This window comes from Hypanus sabinus, chromosome 16 (assembly GCF_030144855.1).
Source record: "Hypanus sabinus isolate sHypSab1 chromosome 16, sHypSab1.hap1, whole genome shotgun sequence".
In the NCBI taxonomy this organism is placed as follows: Eukaryota; Metazoa; Chordata; class Chondrichthyes; order Myliobatiformes; family Dasyatidae; genus Hypanus; species Hypanus sabinus.
Window position 1 is genome coordinate 38,603,727 of NC_082721.1, and position 20,498 is coordinate 38,624,224.

Here is a 20,498-nt window from a genome sequence, read left to right on the forward strand (position 1 = left end):
GCCGACGACGTTCTCCTTCCTCAGTTCGTAAGTACGAGTTGTTCGTAACTCAGATGTTCGTAACTCGGGGACTACCTGTAGTTTGCCCACATGCAAACTGATAATAAAATGGATTAAACGATCTAATTTGGATCCTCCTTTTTAAAAAAAAGCCTGGTACGGTAGGTGAGGCAAAGTTATGTCCTTTTGGATCTGAAGGCCACTGTAAGAAGATGACCAGTTATGTGGCAGCAGTGATTAAGTTCGATTCTGATAACTTGGTCCAGATGGTTCTAACAATGCAAAATACCCGCTGAATACTTCAAGGGATATGGATCAATTTCTGCATCAAAGGTTATCATGGGACTGTGGTGATATGGTATAGAGATAAGTGATTAATAAGACGATAGACTATAAAACATAGAATAAGAATTAGGCCATTTGGCCCACCGTGTCTGCTCCACAATTCAATCATGGCTGATCCTTCTTTTCCCCTCCTCAGCCCCACAGTCCGGCCTTCTGCCTGTAACCTTTGATGTCGTGTCCAGTTAAGAGCCTATCAACCTCTGCCTTAAAAAACCCAACAACATGGCCTCCACAGCTGCCTGTCGTAACAAATTGAACAAATTCACCACCCTCTGGCAAAAGAAATTTCTCTGTATCTCTGTTTCAAATGGACACCCCGCTATCCTGAGGCTGTGACCTTTTGTTTTAGACTCCACCAAGATGGGAACCATACTTTCCACATCTACTCTGTCTAGGTCTTTCAACATTCAAAAGGTTTCAATGAGATCCCCCCATCCTTCACAATTCCATTGAGTACAAGTCCTGAGCCATCAAACTTTCCTCATATGATAACCCTTTCATTCCGAGAACATCCTCTGAACCCTCTCCAATGCCAGCTCAGCTTTTTTTAGATAAGGATCCTAAAACTGTTCACAATACTCAAGGTGAGGCCTCACCAGTGCCTTATAAAACATCAGCATCGTATCTCTACTCTTGTATTTTAGACCTCTTGAAATGAATGTTAAATCTGCAGTTACCTTCCTCACCACCGACTCAACCTGCAAGTTAACCTTTAGGATGTTCTGCACAAGGACTTCAAAGTCCCTTTACATCTCAGATTTTGGATTTTCTCCTTATCTAGAAAATAGTCAGCACATTTATTTATTCTACTAAGTGTATGACCATGCAATTTCCAAAATTGTATTTCATTTGCCACTTTCTTACCCATTTTCCTAATCTGGCTAAGTCCTTCTGCAGCCTTCCTGTTTACTCAACACTACCTGCCCCTCCACCGATCTTTGTATCATCTGCAAACTTGGCAACAAAGCCATCTATTCCATCATCTAAATCATTGATATACAGCACACAAAGAAGTAGTCCCAACACTGACCCCCACAGGACACCACCAGTCACTGGCAGCCAACCAGAAAAGGATCCTTTTATTCCCACTCACTGCCCTTTACCAATCAGCCAATACTTTAACTATGCCAGTATCATTCCTTTAATACCATGGGCTCTTAACTTGGTAAGCATCCTCATGTGTGGCACCTTGTCAAAGGCCTTCTGAAAATCTAAATATACAACATCCACTGCACCCCTTTAATCTATCCCACTTGTAATCTCCTCCAAGAATTCCAACAGGTTTGTCAGGCAAGATTTTCTTTTAAGGAAACCATGCAGACTATGTCCTAACTTGTCCCGCGTCACCGAGTACTCCATAACCTTATCCTTAACGATTGACTTTAACACCTTCCCATCCACTGAGGTCAGACTAATTGGTCTATAATTTCCTTTCTTCTGCCTCCCTCTTTTCTTCAAGAGTGGAGTGACATTTGCAATTTTCCAGTCCTCTGGAATGATGCCGGAGTTCAATGGTTCTTAAAAGATCATTACTAATGTCTTCACAAACTCTACAACCACATTTTTTAGAACCCTGAGGTGCAGTTCATCTGGTCTGGGTGACTTATGTACCTTTAGGTCACTTAGCTTTATTGAGCACCTCCTCCCTTGTAATAATAACTTCACTCACTTCTTTTCCCTCACCACCTTCAACATCTGGCACACTGCTAATGTCTTCAACTCTGAAGACTGATGCAAAATACCCATTTAGTCCATCTACCATTTCCTTGTCCTCCATTATTATTTCTCCAGCCTCATTTTCTAGCAGTCCTATATCCACTCTCATCTCTATTTTTTTTTATATATACACCTGAAAAATCTTTTTCTATCCACCTGATATTGTTTGCTAGCTTGCTTCCATATTTCATCTTTTCCCTCCTATTGATTCTTTTAGTTGCTTTCTGTAGGTTTTTGAAAGCTTCCCAATGCTCTATCTTCCTGCTAATTTTTGCTTTATTATATGCCCTCTCTTTTGTTTTTACATTAGCTTTGACTTCCCTTGTCAGCCACGATTCTTCTATTTTGCCATTTGACTATTTCTTTGTTTTTGTAAAACATCTATCCTACATCTTCCTCATTTTCCTAAGAAACTCAAGCCATTGCTGCTCTGCTGTCATCCCTGCCAGCATCTCTTTCCAATTTACTTTGGTCAACTCCTCTTTCATATCACTGTAATTTTGTTTACTCCATTGAAATACTGCTACATCAGATTTTACTTTCTCCCTATCAAATTTCAAGTTGAACTCAATCATATTGAGATCACTGCCTCCTAAGTGTCCTTTACCTTAAGCTCTCTAATTGCCTCCAGTATATTACATAGCACCCAATCCAGTATAGCTGATCCCCTAGTAGGCTCAATAAAAAACTGCTCTAAAAACCCATCTTGTAGGCATTCAACAAATTCACTCTCTTGAGATCCATTTCCAACCTGATTTCCCAATCTACCTGCATGTTAAAATCTTCCATGACCATCATAGCATTGCCTTTTTGACATGCCTTTCCTGTTTCCCATTGTAATCTGTAGTCCAGTCCCCAGCTACTGTTTGGAAGCCTGTATATAACTTCCATCAGGGTCCTTTTAACCTTGTAGTTTCTTAACTCCACCCACGAGGATTCAACATCTTCCGATCCTATGTCACATCTCCCTAATGATTTGATGCCATTCTTTACCAGCAGAGCCATGCCACTCCCTCAGCCTACCTTCCTATCCCTCTGATACAACAGGTAACCTTGGACATTCAGCTCCCAACTACAACCATCCTTCAGCCATGATACAGTGATGGCCACAACATCATACCCAACAATCTGTAAGAGTGCAACAAGATCATCCACCTTATTTTCTTATACTCTGTGCATTCAGATATAACATTTGAGTACTGTACTTGAGGCCCTTTATGATTCTGCATCCCTAATGATACTCACCCTGCTGGCTGCAGTTTTGTCCTGTCATCTGCCTAACCTTCCTGACAATCTGACTGCATGCTATCTTTGCTTTTTTACCTTCCATCTTATCCTGAGTCCCTTCATTCCAGTTCCCATCCCTGTGCCAAATTAGTTTAAACACTCCTCAATAGTTCTAACAAACCTGCCCACAAGAACACTACTCTCGATTGGGTTCAAGTGCAACCCATCCCTTTTGTACAGCTAATACCTCCCCCAGAAGAGATCCTAATGATACAAAAACCGGAAGCCCTGTCCCCCGCAACAGCTTCCCAGCAACAAATTTAACTGCCAAATCATCCTGTTTCTACTCTCACTGGCACGTGGCACAGGTAGCAATCCAGAAATTACTACCCTGGAGGTCCTGCTTCTCAGCTTTCTGCCTAGGTCTCTACATTCTCTCTAGTCATGATAGACAAAAAGAGTTGAATGGCCTTCTACTGCCCTACTTTCTATACTTCTATATCACAAGGCAGTTCATAGGAACTTGATTTGGAAGGAACCATGTATTGGGTTTGCTGCCCGTGAACTCAAATGAAAATCTTAAGCCCTATCCAGTATAGATAATCACTATATACTGCCGCCGCTACTCTTCAAAGGCTAGCTCTCTTCATTGTTTACCCTCTATGGCAAATTTAGCTGCCAATATCTGCTACTTGAGGAGGAGATACCAAAACAGTTTAAACACAAATCCTTTAACTTTTAGTGATACACATTTAAATTTAGATAAAATTCTTAAAACACACTTAAAACTTACAGAGGATTTCTATCTTATAAAAAGTTTCCAAATGGAAAACAATTTCTAAAACACACAGGAATTCCAAAATACAGATACAATTCCTATTCGCTGAAACGAATGAGTTGCAGATAAACGAGTCATCCATTGCAGAAATTGAAGGCAGAGAAATGGATTCTAGTCACCACATCTTTCTATCATTCTGCTCATTATTCCTTGATCATTCCTAACAAGCCTAACTGCTCTCTTACATTTGTACTGTTTATTTTTGCTACTTGGTGACTTCACACAGATGTGATATTCTTTCAGATACATTTCTGTGGAATTCATATGTATGGTCTAAAAGCTTGTGGGGACAGAGATCCCAGAACCCAAAACTAATGCTCTGAGGGCTGACTCTCTGAATACACAAATCTCCAAAATATCGATAAATCAGCTATTTGATGTGCTAAGTGATAGTATCAGTCTTTGTGCACGTCTCTTTGAACTAAATAACTTGTCTGGTTTGATGCAGCCCCAATTAACACAACTCTATTGCCTTACACTGCATCTATTAAGCAGCCAGGCCTCTGTTGTGGTCTAGCAGCCAGTGCTTACAAACAGTGCCCTTTGTTTGCAAAGCTCTCCTTCTAACTTCAGACTGATCATTGCTTGCAATTTACATTAAGAACTATGGATTGGTTCTTGTTTATGACAAGAAGCTGAGAAAGGAATATTTGATGGGAGTTTAACTTACTCAAAATCAACTCTTTGACTCCTTTGAATAGTCAGTTACTGTGTTAAAAAGCTGAGCTTGGCAAAAACTACTCCAACTCCGGACAGTGAATATCCATCACATCCAAAGGTCAAAACAGTTTAAGAAGAATATTGGATGAGGAAAAGAGGCAAGTTCCGAAGAAGTAAGTCTTTTGAAAGGGCAGTCAGAATGTAAGGAAAGTGTACAGAGGCATACAAATGAGTTGGCTTGGGAAGACTGCAGTTTTCTTTGAAAATTGTCGGTTTAGAGCAACTTAGCAATAGGGAGGGATAATTGCAGTGCAGAATTTCAATATGAAGAAGAAAATTTTAAAATCTAGATATTGTATTTTAGAACAAAATTCAGTGAATGCAATAGTGACAGATAAATGACATGAGTTTGCAGAAATGATGTTGGATGAGCCAAGGTTTACTGGAAAAGCCAGGAAAAGATTTAGCCGCTGAATTTGGAGGATGAGGGAAGAATGGATGGGTTCAGGCAGATGTGTAGTGTTATTGAGGCCTCTGTAGCAGAGAGAATGTAGAGTCCAAATTTCAGTTCTAGGTCAGGTCCAATAGCAAGACAGTCAGTTTGGTTTATCCAAGGTAACGACCAAGAAGGTATTTGGTTTGGTGGTGAGGGAACAGAGTTCTGATGGGGGTTCAAGACAATGGGTTCAGCATTTCCACAGAAGAAAATCACCGCACATCCTGGATGTTGGAACACTCATCTGACAAAGCATAAGCAGTGGAGGATACAGACTGCAGAACATGATGTTGCTTCTTCACCCCCAAAGTGAAGACACATCACACAAGCACAAGAGCATTGGGGATAAAACACACTGCTTGCGCTGCCATTTCTCTGCCATGCCAGCTGCTATGGACTTGCTCCTTGGGGAAATTTTGCAGAACCATGTAAACATGGATTGTGGTTTACTGCAATACAGAGCTGTCGGCAGCTGTCAAAGACAGCCAGCTTGGATTGGATTCAGGGCTGAAGTCTCAAAGGTGAAAGCACAGTATGAGAATAGCCTGTAATTAATGTTCCTGAACGGATGAGTCAGGACTGCTCCAGTCCCAGAAGAAGCAATAATCCCAGTCATTCCAGTGAGAGATTTGTTCCAGAAATAGGCCAATTCTCTCGCTCAGCTTATATGTCCTCTCGTCAAGCTGTGCTTCCTTATCTTCTTTTGATAGACAAACTTCAAAACTAACTCAGCTGTCTCCGAGGAGCTGGGGCTTAGGATCTTGTGGTTTAGAGTCAGGTGCCCCTGAAGCCACAGTGTGCTTAGACACAAGCCGTCTGTCACCTAAGGTGCAGCTGAAAGACTGAGAACCAAATGTTTAGCAACAGCTGCATTGGAGAATATTTGGCATACCTTGCTCTTCCTGTTACAATGAGTCCCTTTTTGTTGGGTCTTATCAACTACCAACAGAGTGAACTGCTATTGAGTGTATAGTTTAAGCCATCTGGCATCATGTTCTCTGTTGGTGAAAACTGGTGGATGTGTGTGCTTGGATTGCATAGAATTAGCTCATTAACTGACACATGAGCAGAAAGCAGCCCCAGAGTTTAACGCTGGTCTATTCTGGTGCTTCCAGAAACTGTAGATGTACTTTGGCACCACTTAAAAACAAATAATGAGTTCTTCTGGTGTATTGCCAAACATTCCCCAATCAAACAACGTTGCCACAAACAGATTAGCTTCCCATTCAACTCTTGTCTCTTTGGAGGATGTTGTTGCTATGAGAGATTATTTGTCACATTCACTGATATAATAATACTCGTGACCTTCAAACTAAATAATTCTGTGTCAAGCATTTGGAGATATGTGATACAAGACATTATATATATAAGGAAGCAAGAGAACAAAACTAAGCTACTTTATGCCGTAACATATATCTAAATCACAGAGTTGTGAATTCAGGTTCCACTCTAGGTTTGAACACATCATTTAGGCTGACCTTTCAGAACAGCAGCTGATATATTGTTGACGAGGAATCCCATGACAGGGAGTTTGCCTGCAGACATGAACCAACTCTCAAGAAAGATTCTCTGCTCATTTCTCAAGGGTTTAAATCAAGTCTTTTTTTGTACATTGTATCAAAATAAACTTCATGCATAAAAATAAAGAAATTGAAAGAATAAACTGTGCAAAGCTTTTTCATTCTTATATTCATACAGAATGCATTAAGTAATGATCTATAACATTTCTTAAAAACAACCATCACTGTTGCTACTTATATGGCCCTAGTGTTGTGGTACACTCCTACAATAATGGAGCTGCTTCCTCACCCAACCTGGTCCCTCCCTGTCCAGTAGCAGAAGAACCATATACTGTTGTCCTTCCCCATGGAGCCCTTGTGTGGCTGCACAAACCTCCACTTAGAAGCACTCCTTCATGGACATCTCGATGTGCTGGCAGACCAACAGGTCTCAGGGAGACCAAAGGGTGTCCTTTACCAAGTTCATGATCTTCCAGCGGCACTTGATGTCATCTCTGTGTGTGTTCCTGGGAGTTTGTTCTCTGTACTTCACTGACTGTAAAGCGCTTTAAGGTCATTAAGTTACTGAAGGTTCTTAAGAGCCAGTCAACCCTTCTTCTTTTTATCAGCATATAAAAACAAGTTAGTGTTTTTTATTGCAGACTTTTCCTTAGATGATATATTTCTAGCCCATTTAGTAAATATAAGCTGCCTTTCATTATTAACCAAATAAATCACTATAGGTCTGCTTAGCTAGTCCATTGGCAAGACTAATAGCGGGAGAGAAGCATGTCCTCAGTAGCTGCATAGACCAGGACCTCATGCTGTGGCCTAGTGCTCTGGGCATCCATGTTGGACTGGAGGCTGACCCCTCCCATTGGTGCTGCTCTCCAGTGTTTGCTCGGTGAGAGACAAGCCAGATTGTATTCATCTGCAGCCGCACTAGCAAATGATGATTGGGCTGCTGCATACTTCCTCTTGCAGAAACAAAGCTCCAGGACAACATACAAAGCACCATCAATCTACTGTACAACACTCAGTGACAGGGGCTATATTATTATTTTTATGACTGTATGTTTACTGCGATATGTGCCTTGTGCTGCGCGTGACAGTTGCTACTGCATTTTGCATCTTGGCCCTATGCTTTGTTTGGCTGAATTCACAGATATTCATGTATGGTTGAATGACAATTAAAATTGAACTTGAACAGCCGAGTGTAAAGATGCTAGAATAGCGATCAAACAGTCAGCACAAGAACAAACATGGATGGATATCCAAGGATTTCCTCTGGACCCAACTGTTGGATATCTCTTTCGGTAGACGATAGATATTACATCATGACACTACCTTTCTCAGGATTTGGATACTGCTGAGAAAGTCAATACTACTTCTTGTCTGTCACTAGTTGTTCAACAAAGCTGGATGCCTGCTGGCTGCCTGCTAGCCTATTGGTTCAGTGCCAGCTGTTTTGGGTTTTGCAGTCACATATAGGTTATCCTTGCAAGGTATTCCCTGGAAGTACATTAGAGACCCAGTTTCAGTTGCTTTCCCCACAATCAAGCTGTTAATTTAACAGTTAATTAAAATGTATTAAGCATTAAAAACAATTTTGATTTCAACTTTCATATGGAAATTAATGGAAATATTAATGTCTTACAGCGCAGACTGCAATTGCTTCCCTGGGGTTGGTGTATTTTCCGCACTGACAGTGGCATCTGTGAAAGCTGCTTTTCGCAGACTCTGCAAGAAGTGACACTAAACGTTCTGAAACTATTTCTTTTCCTGACACTCACCAAATCTGCCCTAAATATACAGTAGACACATCATCCTCTCTGGTCTCCATGCCTTCAATTTTTTCTTTGTGGAAAAAGAGAAGTTCTGTTCAAGATGTAAAGCCTGCCCCCCACACAGAGATTCAATAGAGAGGGACAAGGTGTGAGAAAAGCTCATTACCTGATCTTTCATCCATCAGTAAACTCTCTAGTGTTCCATTTAGTTAAAACTAAATGGTTACCAATGCACCAAACTGTGCTTAATTGGTCAAGTTTTCAAAAGACTACCCTAAACACTCATATTCTTCCTAATCCTAATACATCATTACTTTCCCCATTGTCAAAAAGGATTTTATTTCACCTGTAGGACCTTTCTTCCTACAACTTATGAGATATAAAAAAAATTTCAATCTTTCTGTCGACTACACATCTTCATCTTTCCGTCTTCCCTTCCTCACAAGAATAGAGGGACAATAAAGATCATAGTTTAAATAGCTGTATCCAAATAGATTTTATATTAATGGAACATTGGGCCTGACCAACAAATGAGAATTGGGAGATGTAGGATTACGGAAGATAACCCATACGATGCAGTACATATATATTTTTGTAAGGTACTTGACAGTAGCATGTCAATCATAATTATGAAAGCCTCTGGGATTCAAGGGAAAGTGGATATAGCACTTGGTGGGAGAAAGTAAAGATTAATGACTGACAGCATTTGGCAGTGTGGTTGCAAGATGCTCAATAGTTGAGCTCCCTGTTTGTCGTGGTATACATGATAAGTACTTAAATACACGGACCACAATTAACAGGTTTGCAGATGATACCAAGCTTAGCAGGAGCTTCCCTACTCACACAGTCTTGGGTTGAAAATAAAATTCTCAAATCCCCTTTAATCTATGCGACAGCTATCTTAAGTATACCTCCCTAGTTTCCGCCGTGCTCACAGTTTGGTTGTCATCATTCTTGCAGTCGAGACGTCTCACAGATTCATACACATCAATCAAATCTCAAGTCAGCCTCATCTGTTCCAGAGAAAACAACCTTCGTTTAGCCAATCTCTCCTCATAATCTAAAGTTCTACAGTTCTACAATAGCCTTGTAAATACCCTCTGCATTCTTTGAAATTGATACCAAAATTGGAAATGCAGTGTTCAGGGAGGAAGATACAGCTTTCTGGTCAGGTGGGCCAAAACATGGCAAATAGAATTTAGCCATAGAACACAGAACATAGAATAGTACAGCACAGTACAGGCCCTACGGCCGACAATGTTGTGCCAACCCTTAAACCCTGCCTCCCATATAACCCCACCTCCCACACCTTAAATTCCTCCATATACTTGTCTAGTAGTCTCTTAAATTCCACTAGTGTATCTGCCTCCACCACTGACTTGGGCAGTGCATTCTACGGACCAACCACTCTCTGAGTAAAAATCCTTCCTCTAATATGCCCCTTGAACTTTCCACCCTTTACCTTAAAGCTACTGGAGGGAATGCAAGTCAATATATTTGTGGAAGATGAACAAAGTAAGCGGATACACAACAAGGGACAAACTACTGAAAAAAGTAAAGGAACTGGGAAATCTCAGAGTGAATTTTCTGAAGATAGGATAGGTGGAGAAGGAGGTTTAGACAGCACAAGGGATGTTGTAAGGTACAAAGTGCAAGAGCAAGGTCAGGCTAGTTAAAAGAATTCAACCTGAAATGTTACCTCTGTTTTTCTTTCAATAGATGCTAAACCCAGTGAATGTTTCCAGGATTTTTTGTTTCATATTTCAACTTTCCAACATTTGTACTTTAGGATTTTCAATACAGAGGACAAGATTGGTCATGGCTGAGGGGGTAAGGTGCACATTTGTGCAGAAACCCCATTATATTACTAGAGATGGTGCAAAGGAGACTTAAAGGGATGTTACAAGACTGGAAAACTTTAGTTGAGGGGAGAGATGACAAAGCTGAAGCTGCTTTCCAAGGAACAAAACCAATTCATAGGATTAACATGTACAAAATTGATAGGGTGAATAGAAATGGCTTTGAAATCATATTAATAATGTGCAAAGAGCGATTTGAAAGAGCTTGTTTTTATTCAAAGATTAGAGGAACTGAGTAAATATTTATTTCATATGAGCGGCAGGGTTTAAAGAATACAGCTTGGACAGATTGATGTGGAAGAAACTGTTAATTCATTGAAAAGTTCAAGTTCAGGTTTAATTGTTATTCAACCATATCCATGAACACAGTCAAACGAAACAGCATGCCTTCGAGGCCAAGGTGCCCAACACAGTACCAACAGTCATACACAGCACAAGATGCATATAGCATATATAATATAATCAGTCACAAACAATAAAAAACCCAAATCTATGAGTCCACGAATGTTGTCAGCATGAACAAGCCCGCAGCAGTCTGAAGATTGACACAATCCACTTGTCTTCCACTGAGAGAACAGCAGAGAGCAGCACCAACACCAGCTTGTTCACCTTGCCACAACGCCTCCAGCGTCATCTCTCCAGAAAGCTGCAACAGGCAACACCACTTCACACTACAGCCATGGTCCCACAGCTCCCGTGAACCAGACTTGCAGCATTCCATACAACCAAAGTCCAACCGGGTCTTGCGATCACAAGGAAAACATGACCAGGACTATCACTCGCTGTAAGATTGCACTCTGCCTTCTCACACTGACTCTTAACGCCATCCTGCAGTGAGCAATAACATGGTCTGCACCAAGTCCAGCTCCTCTGCCAAGGGAAAACTCACAGTACTTTAAGTTCTTAATGAGCAGCAGCGTCTTGTGATCGTAAAAATTACATTAAGAAATGACAATAAAACCTTTGGTTGGCCCTGGTCCAAGTGTGCTTCCATCTTACCAGAAGGGGAGGTACTCAAAATGCTGCAAACTGAAGGAATTGGGAGCTATAATTAGATTCTTTTGGCCAGCATGTTTACGATGGGCTGAATAGTCACCATCTATATGACTCTTGTCATTGTGATAGCCATTAGGATCTGTTTTCTCTTTATGAAAGGTAGAGACCTTCCAACTTGATGGCACTTTGCACAATAAAATAACACTGCAAATCTGAACCACTGCAATAAACTTGAGAAATAAAACTCCAGGGAAGGAATCCATCTCTCATAACTTACATTAGGCACCATTTTATCCACTCCACAATCAGTATTCTGTGAAAGAGGAGAAAATGAAAGGAAATGGAATTGATAAAAGGTCTGCCCCATTTTTCAGTCTCTGTTATAAATGTGTCAATAGATCATTGTGATGTTGGCACATTTTCCCCAGCTGCTATGCCTTCCCTCAATGGCCCATTTTCCTTTTGGAGCTCTAAGTACTCAGCCAAGAGATGTCAGCTGAAGTTCAAGTGTCAATTGCAGTGCCACAATTTATTGGGGATTCAGGTTCGGGAAGGTCACTTGAGGTTTTCTTCAATATGACTGTCCTCTGGAAATGCAACAACAATGGGTCTGTAGCTCTCAGGTGTACACCCCATGTCACACATTAATAACCCTGACGCATAATCTACGTTCATCAGTGGAGAGACAGTCAATGCATTGGGGCAGCCAATCATGTGGGAACTGAACGCTAATATTGCCTCACCACTGCAAGTAACTCAGGCAGGGAATCACAAGTCAACTCTTTGAACCCTTCTATTTACTAGTTATAAAAATGATGAAGATGGGGGTGAAAGGCCAATTGGTAGAGGCAGGATCAATCCAATTGGTATGCAAAGGCAGCGGGCTTGTAGACAACATCAGTATCAGTAGGATGAGGTATAGATCAAAGAAATGGGACTGGAACAGCTTAGCAGTAGGGATTAGGGGATTCTGGAGATGTGGGTAGGAAATTAGGATGGAGTGAGCCTGGAGCTTTTGGTGGGGGGTGCGGTTGAGCAGGATGGATGTTTTAAGTAAAACAAAGAAAAGCTTTATTGTCTCATGAGAAATGACAGGAATTAATAAAGCTTGTATAAAAAGGTACTCTGGAGTCAATTCATAGATTGAATGCAATTCCGTCATTTAACATGCTTTTGGAGGAAAGTAAAATGCAACAATACCAACTCAAGATAAGCATTTCCACAAGGCTAAGCGCAGCATCCTGAAGAATTATAGGGTCAAGCAACTGAATGAAAATTGCATTCATCATCGGCTTTTCCAAGTGTGATGCCTCAATAATATTATGGCTCCAGGTAAAGACTTGGTTAAATTATACAGGATTAATAGGCTGCAAAAGTTAAGTGATGTGAAAGTACTGTAAGTTGTGTTTAAAACCTCTACATAACATGTAGAAAATACAGGCAGGCAGCTGCAAGTCTGTCACTCAAGCAGGAGAAAAAGGATGTTAAACTGATAATTTGAGAACGCCCGCAGAACCTTGAAATTAAATAGTAGCCTTCCCTGGTCACAGTTACTCTTGTGGGCATTCCACAAGAAACATTCATTCCCATTCCTTCCTCCTTACAACAGCAGTCATTCCGTCTGTGGATCTTATATCCAACCTCAAATGGGATGATTTTAAGACAGTCATGTAACATGAGCATTTCAGTTAAAACATTTAATAAATTAGGTCATTGAAATCCAATTAGTTTGGTAATTATTTTGACCGTTGCATTCCTCTTCAACCCTCTTGATTGTATAGAATCATCAGGAAGGGAGGTAGTGAGGGAGTAAGGGGGCAGGGGAGGGAGCTAGAAGGGAAGTGGAGAGTGGAGAGAGGGGGAGAGTGAAAGGTGGAGAGACAAAGGCGGTGAGAGGAAGAGATGTGTTGGGGGAGGGAGGCTGATGGAGAGGGTTGGGGAAGGAGAGAGAGGGAGGAGAGAGAGGAGGGAGAGGGTGTGAGGGGAGGGGGAGGGGGTAATGGGAGGGTGTAGGGGAGAAGGTGGGAGGGGAGGGGTGGGAAGAGGGGGAGTGGGAGGGGAAAGGGGGAGGGGGAGTGGAGAAGGGGGAGGGGAGGGGAGAAAAGTGGAGGGGCAGAGGGGAGGGAGAGGGCAGAGAGGGGGTGGAGAGCGGCAGTGGGCAGAGAGGGGGAGGGGGAAGGGTAGGGAGAGGGGTGGAGGAGTGAGGGGGAGGGGCAGAGGGGAGGAAGAGGGCAGAGAGGGTGGAGAGAGAGGGGGAGTGGGCAGAGAGGGGGAGGGGAGTGGGGAGAGAGGGGGAGGGGAGTGGGGGAGAGGGGGAGGGGAGGGGAGGGGGGAAATGGAGAGAGAGAGGAAGGGAAGGGAGGTGGGGAGACATTGGGGAGACCCAGGGGAGTGAAGATGAAAATCATTGGTAAACGTGGGTGAGGAAGAGCAAAGGGGAAGGGACAAAAGGGGGTGTAGGGAGATGAAGATTGTGAAGTGGAGGAAGAAGGAATGGGAGGGGAAGAAGGGGAGGGGAGGAAGGGGAGGGGAGGAAGGGGAGGGGAATTGGAAAAAGGAAGGGCTGAGGGGAGAGGGAAGTTTTACGAGGAGGGGAAGCTGAGGAGAGGAAGAGGGGAAAAGGAATAGGGAGGAAGAGGGGATAAAGAGAGGTAAAGACGTACAGGTAAAGAGGTGGAAAAGGAAATATTGGGGGAGGAAAAGGTATGGGGTGATAAACAGGGGGTAGATAAAGGTGGGCTTAGATAAAGGGGGTTAGAGAAAAGCTAGGTATATAAAGGAGAAGTAGATAAAGTGGAGAAAGATAAAAGGATACATAAAGGGTTAGATAAGAGGGGTAAGCAAGGCAGATAAAGTGTGAAAGAGGGGGAGAGGGGCAGAGGGGTGATGGGGAAGAGGGAGGGGGAATAAAAGGGGATATTAAAGGGGATACAAGAAATAGAGGGGTGAGAGACAAGGAGAGGAAAAGAGGTGAGGAAAGGGGAGGGGAAGGGTAGGAAAGGGGTAGGGAGGGAAGGGGGAAAGGGGTAGGGAGGGAAGGGGGAAAGGGGTAGGGAGGGAAGGGGGAAAGGGGTAGGGAGGGAAGGGGGAGGAAAGGGGTAGGGAGGGAAAGGGGAGGAAAGGGGGAGGGAGGGAGGGAAAGGGGAGGAAAGGGGAGGGATTGGGGAGGAAAGGGGAGGGAAAGAGGGAATGGGCTAAAATAAGGAGGGGAATGAGGCAGAGCGGGAGAAAAGCGACAATGAGCCGTAGGGAGGGAAGAGTGGGAGTGATGTTTAGAGCGGGGTGACTGACACACACCATCACGCTCGCCAATTCAAAGGGTGAAACCCATTTCACAGGCGTGTGACAGGTACCTGACCATTGATAAAGTGCCCGGAAAATGTACCCCGGACACTTTCACTGTTCACCCTGACGTTGTCCACAAGTTTCTCGCTCACTCTCTCTCTCTCACACACACGAAGGTGACACGGGAGCAATGAGATCGCGATGGGTTTGCTGCTACTCACAGTCTCGGGTTTACCCTTGGCTTCCTCGGTACTCAGTATCTTCGGCCGGCTGCCGAGGTCGGTGCTGTCCACTTTGATGAGCCGATGTTTGGGAGACACATACTTGATGTCGGGGGAGGCTGGCTTCTGGTGCTGGGAAGGGGCGGGCGGGTGCTCGTTCTCCTCGTACGGGTCCTCGAAGTCCAGGTTCCTCTGAGCTCGGTACGCTCTCAGGATCTCGCTCTCGGTGTAATCGGGCTTGGGGGGCTGAGGCGGGACCCTGCGACTCCCGAAACTCAAGTAATCCTTCAGCCACCGGGCCATCGCGGGCGCCGCGGATTTGCTTTGAAGTTGACCAACACCAACAAAATTAATTTCATTGGAAACCTACCGACGGATCCCGGTCTTGCAGACCCGGGAACGCATCATTTAAAAGCCCACTATTAATTGCAAAAACAATCTAAACAGTTCTGCTAAATATTTTCCAAATCAATTGGTTCCATTTTAACTTTCAATGTAACAGTTTAGATTTTACTTTCAACAGTAGGCATTCTACAGCTGTGAGGCAAACAATTAAAAGAGCCCCCTGAACAGCACGTCCAGACGGAGAGTAGGTTACCTGCTCGCTGCCGCTCTTTGCAGCGATGTGAGGATTTGCATCAACCTCGGCCCTCCGTCGCGCGAATGCCTCCCACTGAAATTCAGAAAGTCAAAATGTACTGTTTCCAGACTTGTCTGAAGTGGCTAAGGGAGAGTGACGGGGCTGGCCAACTCCACGGAGCTCAATCGAATTCTCTCTCTCTCTCTCTCTCTCTCTCTCCCTCTCTCTCTCTCTCCCTCCCTCTCTCTCTCTCTCTCTCCCTCCCTCTCTCTCCCTCTCTCTCCCTCCCTCTCTCTCCCACTCTCTCCCCCCCTCTCTCTCTCTCAACCCCCCCTCCTTTCTCTCTTTCTCCTCTCTCCTCCTCTCTCTCTGTCGCTTCAAGGTGTGAAACGTCCAGCAGCAATAACCCACGGCACAAGTCCCGCTTGCACCCCTTTCCTTAAAGGGAAAGAACGCCTGCTCCTGTAGGCAAATGGCTTTATTCGCCGACACACACACAAAAACTTCAGACACACGCGAGAAAGCAAAGCATTAACCGAACACCCTTTCTGTTGAAAAAAAGGCGAACTCTGCACGCACAGTTCTCTACTTCCAGTCACAATAGGGTCTCATTCCGAGGAGAGCTCGTTGATTGAAATGTTAACTCTTTGCCGGGCTCGTCCTGCGAAACATTACCAGCATTTTTTTTCCTGATTTTCTTTTCGTAACTGAATCTTTCAGCATTAAATACTCATTATCTGATGCATCACCATGAAGCTTTGGGAGGGTGTCGCTTTGTAAGCAGATGTCCCATCAAAGGACCTTGGACGCACAATCTCAGCTGGTAAATGAGTGTTGTAATGATGCAGTTTCGCAGATGGCATTAAACTGAAGCTCAGAGCCATAAGATTTCAGTTCCAATATAAAAGTAACGAGCTCAGACAAAGCTATCTCTAGTGCACTTCTCCCTCAAGCAACCACGAAAATGGTTTTATACCCTACACCTAGTGGGATCTTTCCATTCACCAAATGGTTTGTCTACAACAATAACAACTGGACTTTAGAAAAGGGACCTGTCTATTGAAATATTTTGAAATACACATCTGAAACAGAGTTCATTTTATAAATTGTCATATATTATAATTAAACTTGTATTTTCAAATTCTAAGGGATTTTGCAAAGGATCACGCAAAAGACCATCACACAGATCAGAACTGAATCTGAACATGAAAAAGATAATTAAAGCTTTCTCCTTCTTTGGTAAATTTTACAAAGATGACCATTGTCTAACATAGTTTCAGCATAATATCACTGACTCTTTACATAATTCCACAGGAACCAGACCTCGATGCATATCAGCTTGTCTAGAGTCATGTTAATGTTTAATGGAATGATTTGTGTGGGGAAGAACAGTACAGATTAATTTGTTAACTTTAGTTGATTACGTTACAATGAGTACTGGGTTTCTTTCCAATTTCTCACAAATTCTGTCTGGTCTCCCATGTATTCCCCACTTCCATTACCTGCCATTGACAGCCATACCTTCAGCAGTCCATGACCCTTTGATCTTCCAGCTCTCTTTGTTGTTCTTCAAAACTACATTTTTGGCCATGTCATCTTTCCAATGTCCATCAGTGCTGAATACAAGCCATCCCTCTGTGCAGCCACATAAAATTGAGGTTTTAGACATAAAAAGCAGAAAATAATGGAATCAGACAGCATCTGTGGAGAGAAAAGCAGAGGTCATGACTCAGATTAAAGTTTTTGCCTTTGTTGCTGAAATGCCAACCTTATTATATAGAGAATGTCACAATGAGAGGTTTGGGGGATGCTTCACCTTTAATCACCTTTATGGAATTATGCAACATTGAAGGAAGGCATTCAGCTCATTGTGACTGCGCTGAATCTTTGGACAAGGTCTCCGTACTCTGACACTACTACCTCTGATTCCACAATAATACCCCCTCAACTTCACAAAGTTTGCTTGAGTTACTTACATCACAATTTTAGGTAAAACATTCCATATCTCAATAACTTGAGTCCTAATGAAAGGTCTCGTCCCAAAATGTCAACTAGTTATAGATGCTGCCTCACCTGTTGAGTTCTTCCAGCAATTTGTGTGTACGGTGCTCAGGATTTCCAGCATCTTTATAACCTGTGTTGCTGATTTGCTGTGTAATGATATGTCTCCTCATCTTTCCTTTGGCAATGGCTGACTCTCCTGCCACTGGAAGCAGTTTGACCCTATTTGCTCTGCCAGCACATCACCTACAGCCCCAGGCCAAGAACAGAAAAGCTTACTTAACTGATAGTGGGGCTGGGTCCACATCTAAGTACTGGGAATAATTATGTTACAGAAATGTGACCAACAGCAGACTTACTTTTGAGCCACAAAAACTGGTGTCAAATACCTGCCTAACTGCAGATAATCACATTACTGGCCTCTGAAAATATGCATGCACTATTTACAACATGGAACTGCTGCTCGTCTAGTCCAGGGTCCCTTGGGTCTGTACCCCAAAGATCAGATCCCAGGAGACCGGCATCTGATAAAATAATGGGGGGACCTCAGTCTTGAGTAGGATCTAATTATTCCTCATGGTTCCTACAGAAGGCGCAAAGAGATTCATATAGAAGTGTTGTGCATTTTCTTATATTGGCCTATTCAGCAGCCATATTTGCTAATCGCAGGAGGTGAATAATTTGTGAATCTTTGTGATGCTCTGGCAAGATGTTACTTATGGGAAGGAAGCTGGATGAGAGACAGGAAGAAAATAACCCCAATAGTGTATCTCCAGGGATGGTCAAAGACAGCATTAGTTTGAATGCAAAAGTAAAACAATGTGGACACACTGCAGCCTCAGAATTCAATATTGAATTCAACAATTTTAGATAGCCAGCTTTGCCTGGCCAGTTCTGATGCCAAGTCATCTGCCTTTAACTCTTTCTCTCGCATAACAGATACTGCTTGACCTACTGAATATTTTGTTCCCTTTGATTTCAGATTGCCAGCAGTCCCTATGTTCCAGAACTCACAGTTCCAGCTCAGAATTTTGTTCTTGATCTCTCCACTGCCCTCATTCATCTCCCCCTGTTCACACTTTATCAGACAGATCACCTGCAAATAACAAGCTTTCATAATCCCTCCCTGAATGTATCAACAGCTTTCTGTCACCTGGGTAACTAGTCCCCACCCTATTGCAGCCATTCCTTTTGTTAATTTGCTGTTTTCCCACTTTTCCATTTCTGATGGGTCATGGACCTCAAGCCTCAACTATGTTTCATTCTCTCCACAGATGCTGTTAAGTCAATAGAGCACGCACAGTATTTTTGCTCTTAAAGCAAAAGGCTACTAGGAATCTGAAATAAAAAGCGTGAGAAATGTTTAGCGGGTGATGCAGCCCCAGTGAAGAGAGAAACAGAACTAATATTTCACGTGATTCATGATCATTCATTAGAACATTAAAATACTGTAGAGTCACTGAAGTACCTGCCTGAGTCAGGAAAACAATATGATCTGAGAAAGTGCCATTTCATTTCACTACTCCTCAGCTCCGTGTAATTCTCCTGACTCAAAATGCACATTATTTTCAAAAATCAGATTTCATAGCCTTTGGAATTCAGAGCAGTTGCTTCTTGCAGTTGTGTCCGCCTCTGCCACAAACCACACGAGTGCTCCCTATCCAGTTTAGAACAGCAATCTACCTAACTCTCTGTCTTCCAAGACTGTTGCCTGACCAGCTGAGTATTGCCAGCATTTTCTGGTATCAGCTTCCTCATTATTCCAAACCACATGTGGAAGGTAGGAGAATTTAATTTGATTAATTTAAAAGAATGTTTCATGTCAAGTGGGAAGCAGAGCTTTTGAAGGCTTAAACACATTAAGTTTTCAATAGGCAAAGGAAACAAGTTGGTTCAGGAAGGTGGGAGGGAAATTTATAAAGTGGTGTTTGTTGTTTGGTGACCTCCTTGTATCAAGTGGTAGTCCTAGTTCGATAGACGATCGAACTCTGCCTTTCAGGTGTATTGTCTGAGCTGAGTCACAGAGTCCATACCATAGAGAAACAGATCCTTTGGTCCAACTGGTCAAAGCCAATCGAGCTAGTCTGATTTGCCTGTGCGTGGTCCATATCTTTCTAAACCTTTCCTAACTATGTACTGGGACTTTCCAGCTGTCTTTTACTGTAAGTGTTACTGTACCAACCTTCTCTGGCAGCTCATTCCATATATGTCTCACCTGTGTAAAACAATTTTAGCTGTCATGTTCGTATGATTTTTTTTCTCTCTCAGCTGAAATATACCCTCTAGTTCTTGAGTCCCCAGCCTTGTCAAGACAACGATATGATTTCGCTCTATCTATGCCCCTCATGATTATTTAGTTATTTTTTGTGATACATCATGGAATAGGCCCTTCCAGTCCTGCAAGCTGTGCCGCCCGGCAGTCCCCAGAGTTAACCCTATCCTAATCACAGGACATTTACAATGACCAATTAACCTACTGGCTGGTACACCTTTGGACTGTGGCAGGAAACCAGAACACAGGGAAAAATTCCACGTAGTCACGGGGAGAACATATTAACTCCGTAAAGATAGCGGTGGGAATTGAACCCAGGTCACTGGTACTATAAAGCTTTGTACTAGCTTCTACACTACCAAAGTTCAATCTCAGTCTCCTATGCTTCAAGTCCACTGACATCAGTTAGGGCAGGAGTAAGCTGTCATGATTTACTCCAGTATTCCTAGGGGAAAAAGGGACATTTTCCAGTTCCTGAGTGTTACCCACATCTCCTTCTGGATGATTCATTTATGCAGTTGTAAAGCAGGGAGAGCAAAACAAGGATTGATTTGAAATGAGATGCCCCATTGATATCTGAATTTTGACTGCACTCACTTGAAGGACAGTGGGCCAACTCTCCAATGCATATTGCATTCAATATACACTGCATATAGCATGGCAGACTATCATGATTAGTTATTGAATCTCCCACATATTCAAAGCAAAGAAGGGCT

At 42.8% G+C, this 20,498-nt stretch overlaps 1 protein-coding gene across 4 annotated transcripts in view; it reads right to left on the reverse strand.

Moving 5' to 3' along the window:
* shdb (Src homology 2 domain containing transforming protein D, b) overlaps positions 1–15,782 on the reverse strand; it is a 347,526-nt gene extending 331,744 nt beyond the window's left edge. For 2 of the 4 annotated variants that reach the window (XM_059991612.1, XM_059991613.1), the window contains exons 1-2: positions 15,528–15,781; positions 14,930–15,251 (exon numbers count right to left, since the gene is read on the reverse strand). In XM_059991612.1, the coding sequence (XP_059847595.1) occupies positions 14,930–15,251; positions 15,528–15,568 (363 nt within the window). In that variant the 5' untranslated portion in view covers positions 15,569–15,781. Of the gene's footprint in view, positions 1–14,929; positions 15,252–15,527 lie in introns of all 4 variants that reach the window. The other 2 variants (XM_059991610.1, XM_059991611.1) reach the window with 2 other exon arrangements.
* Between the last annotated feature and the right edge of the window lie 4,716 nt (positions 15,783–20,498).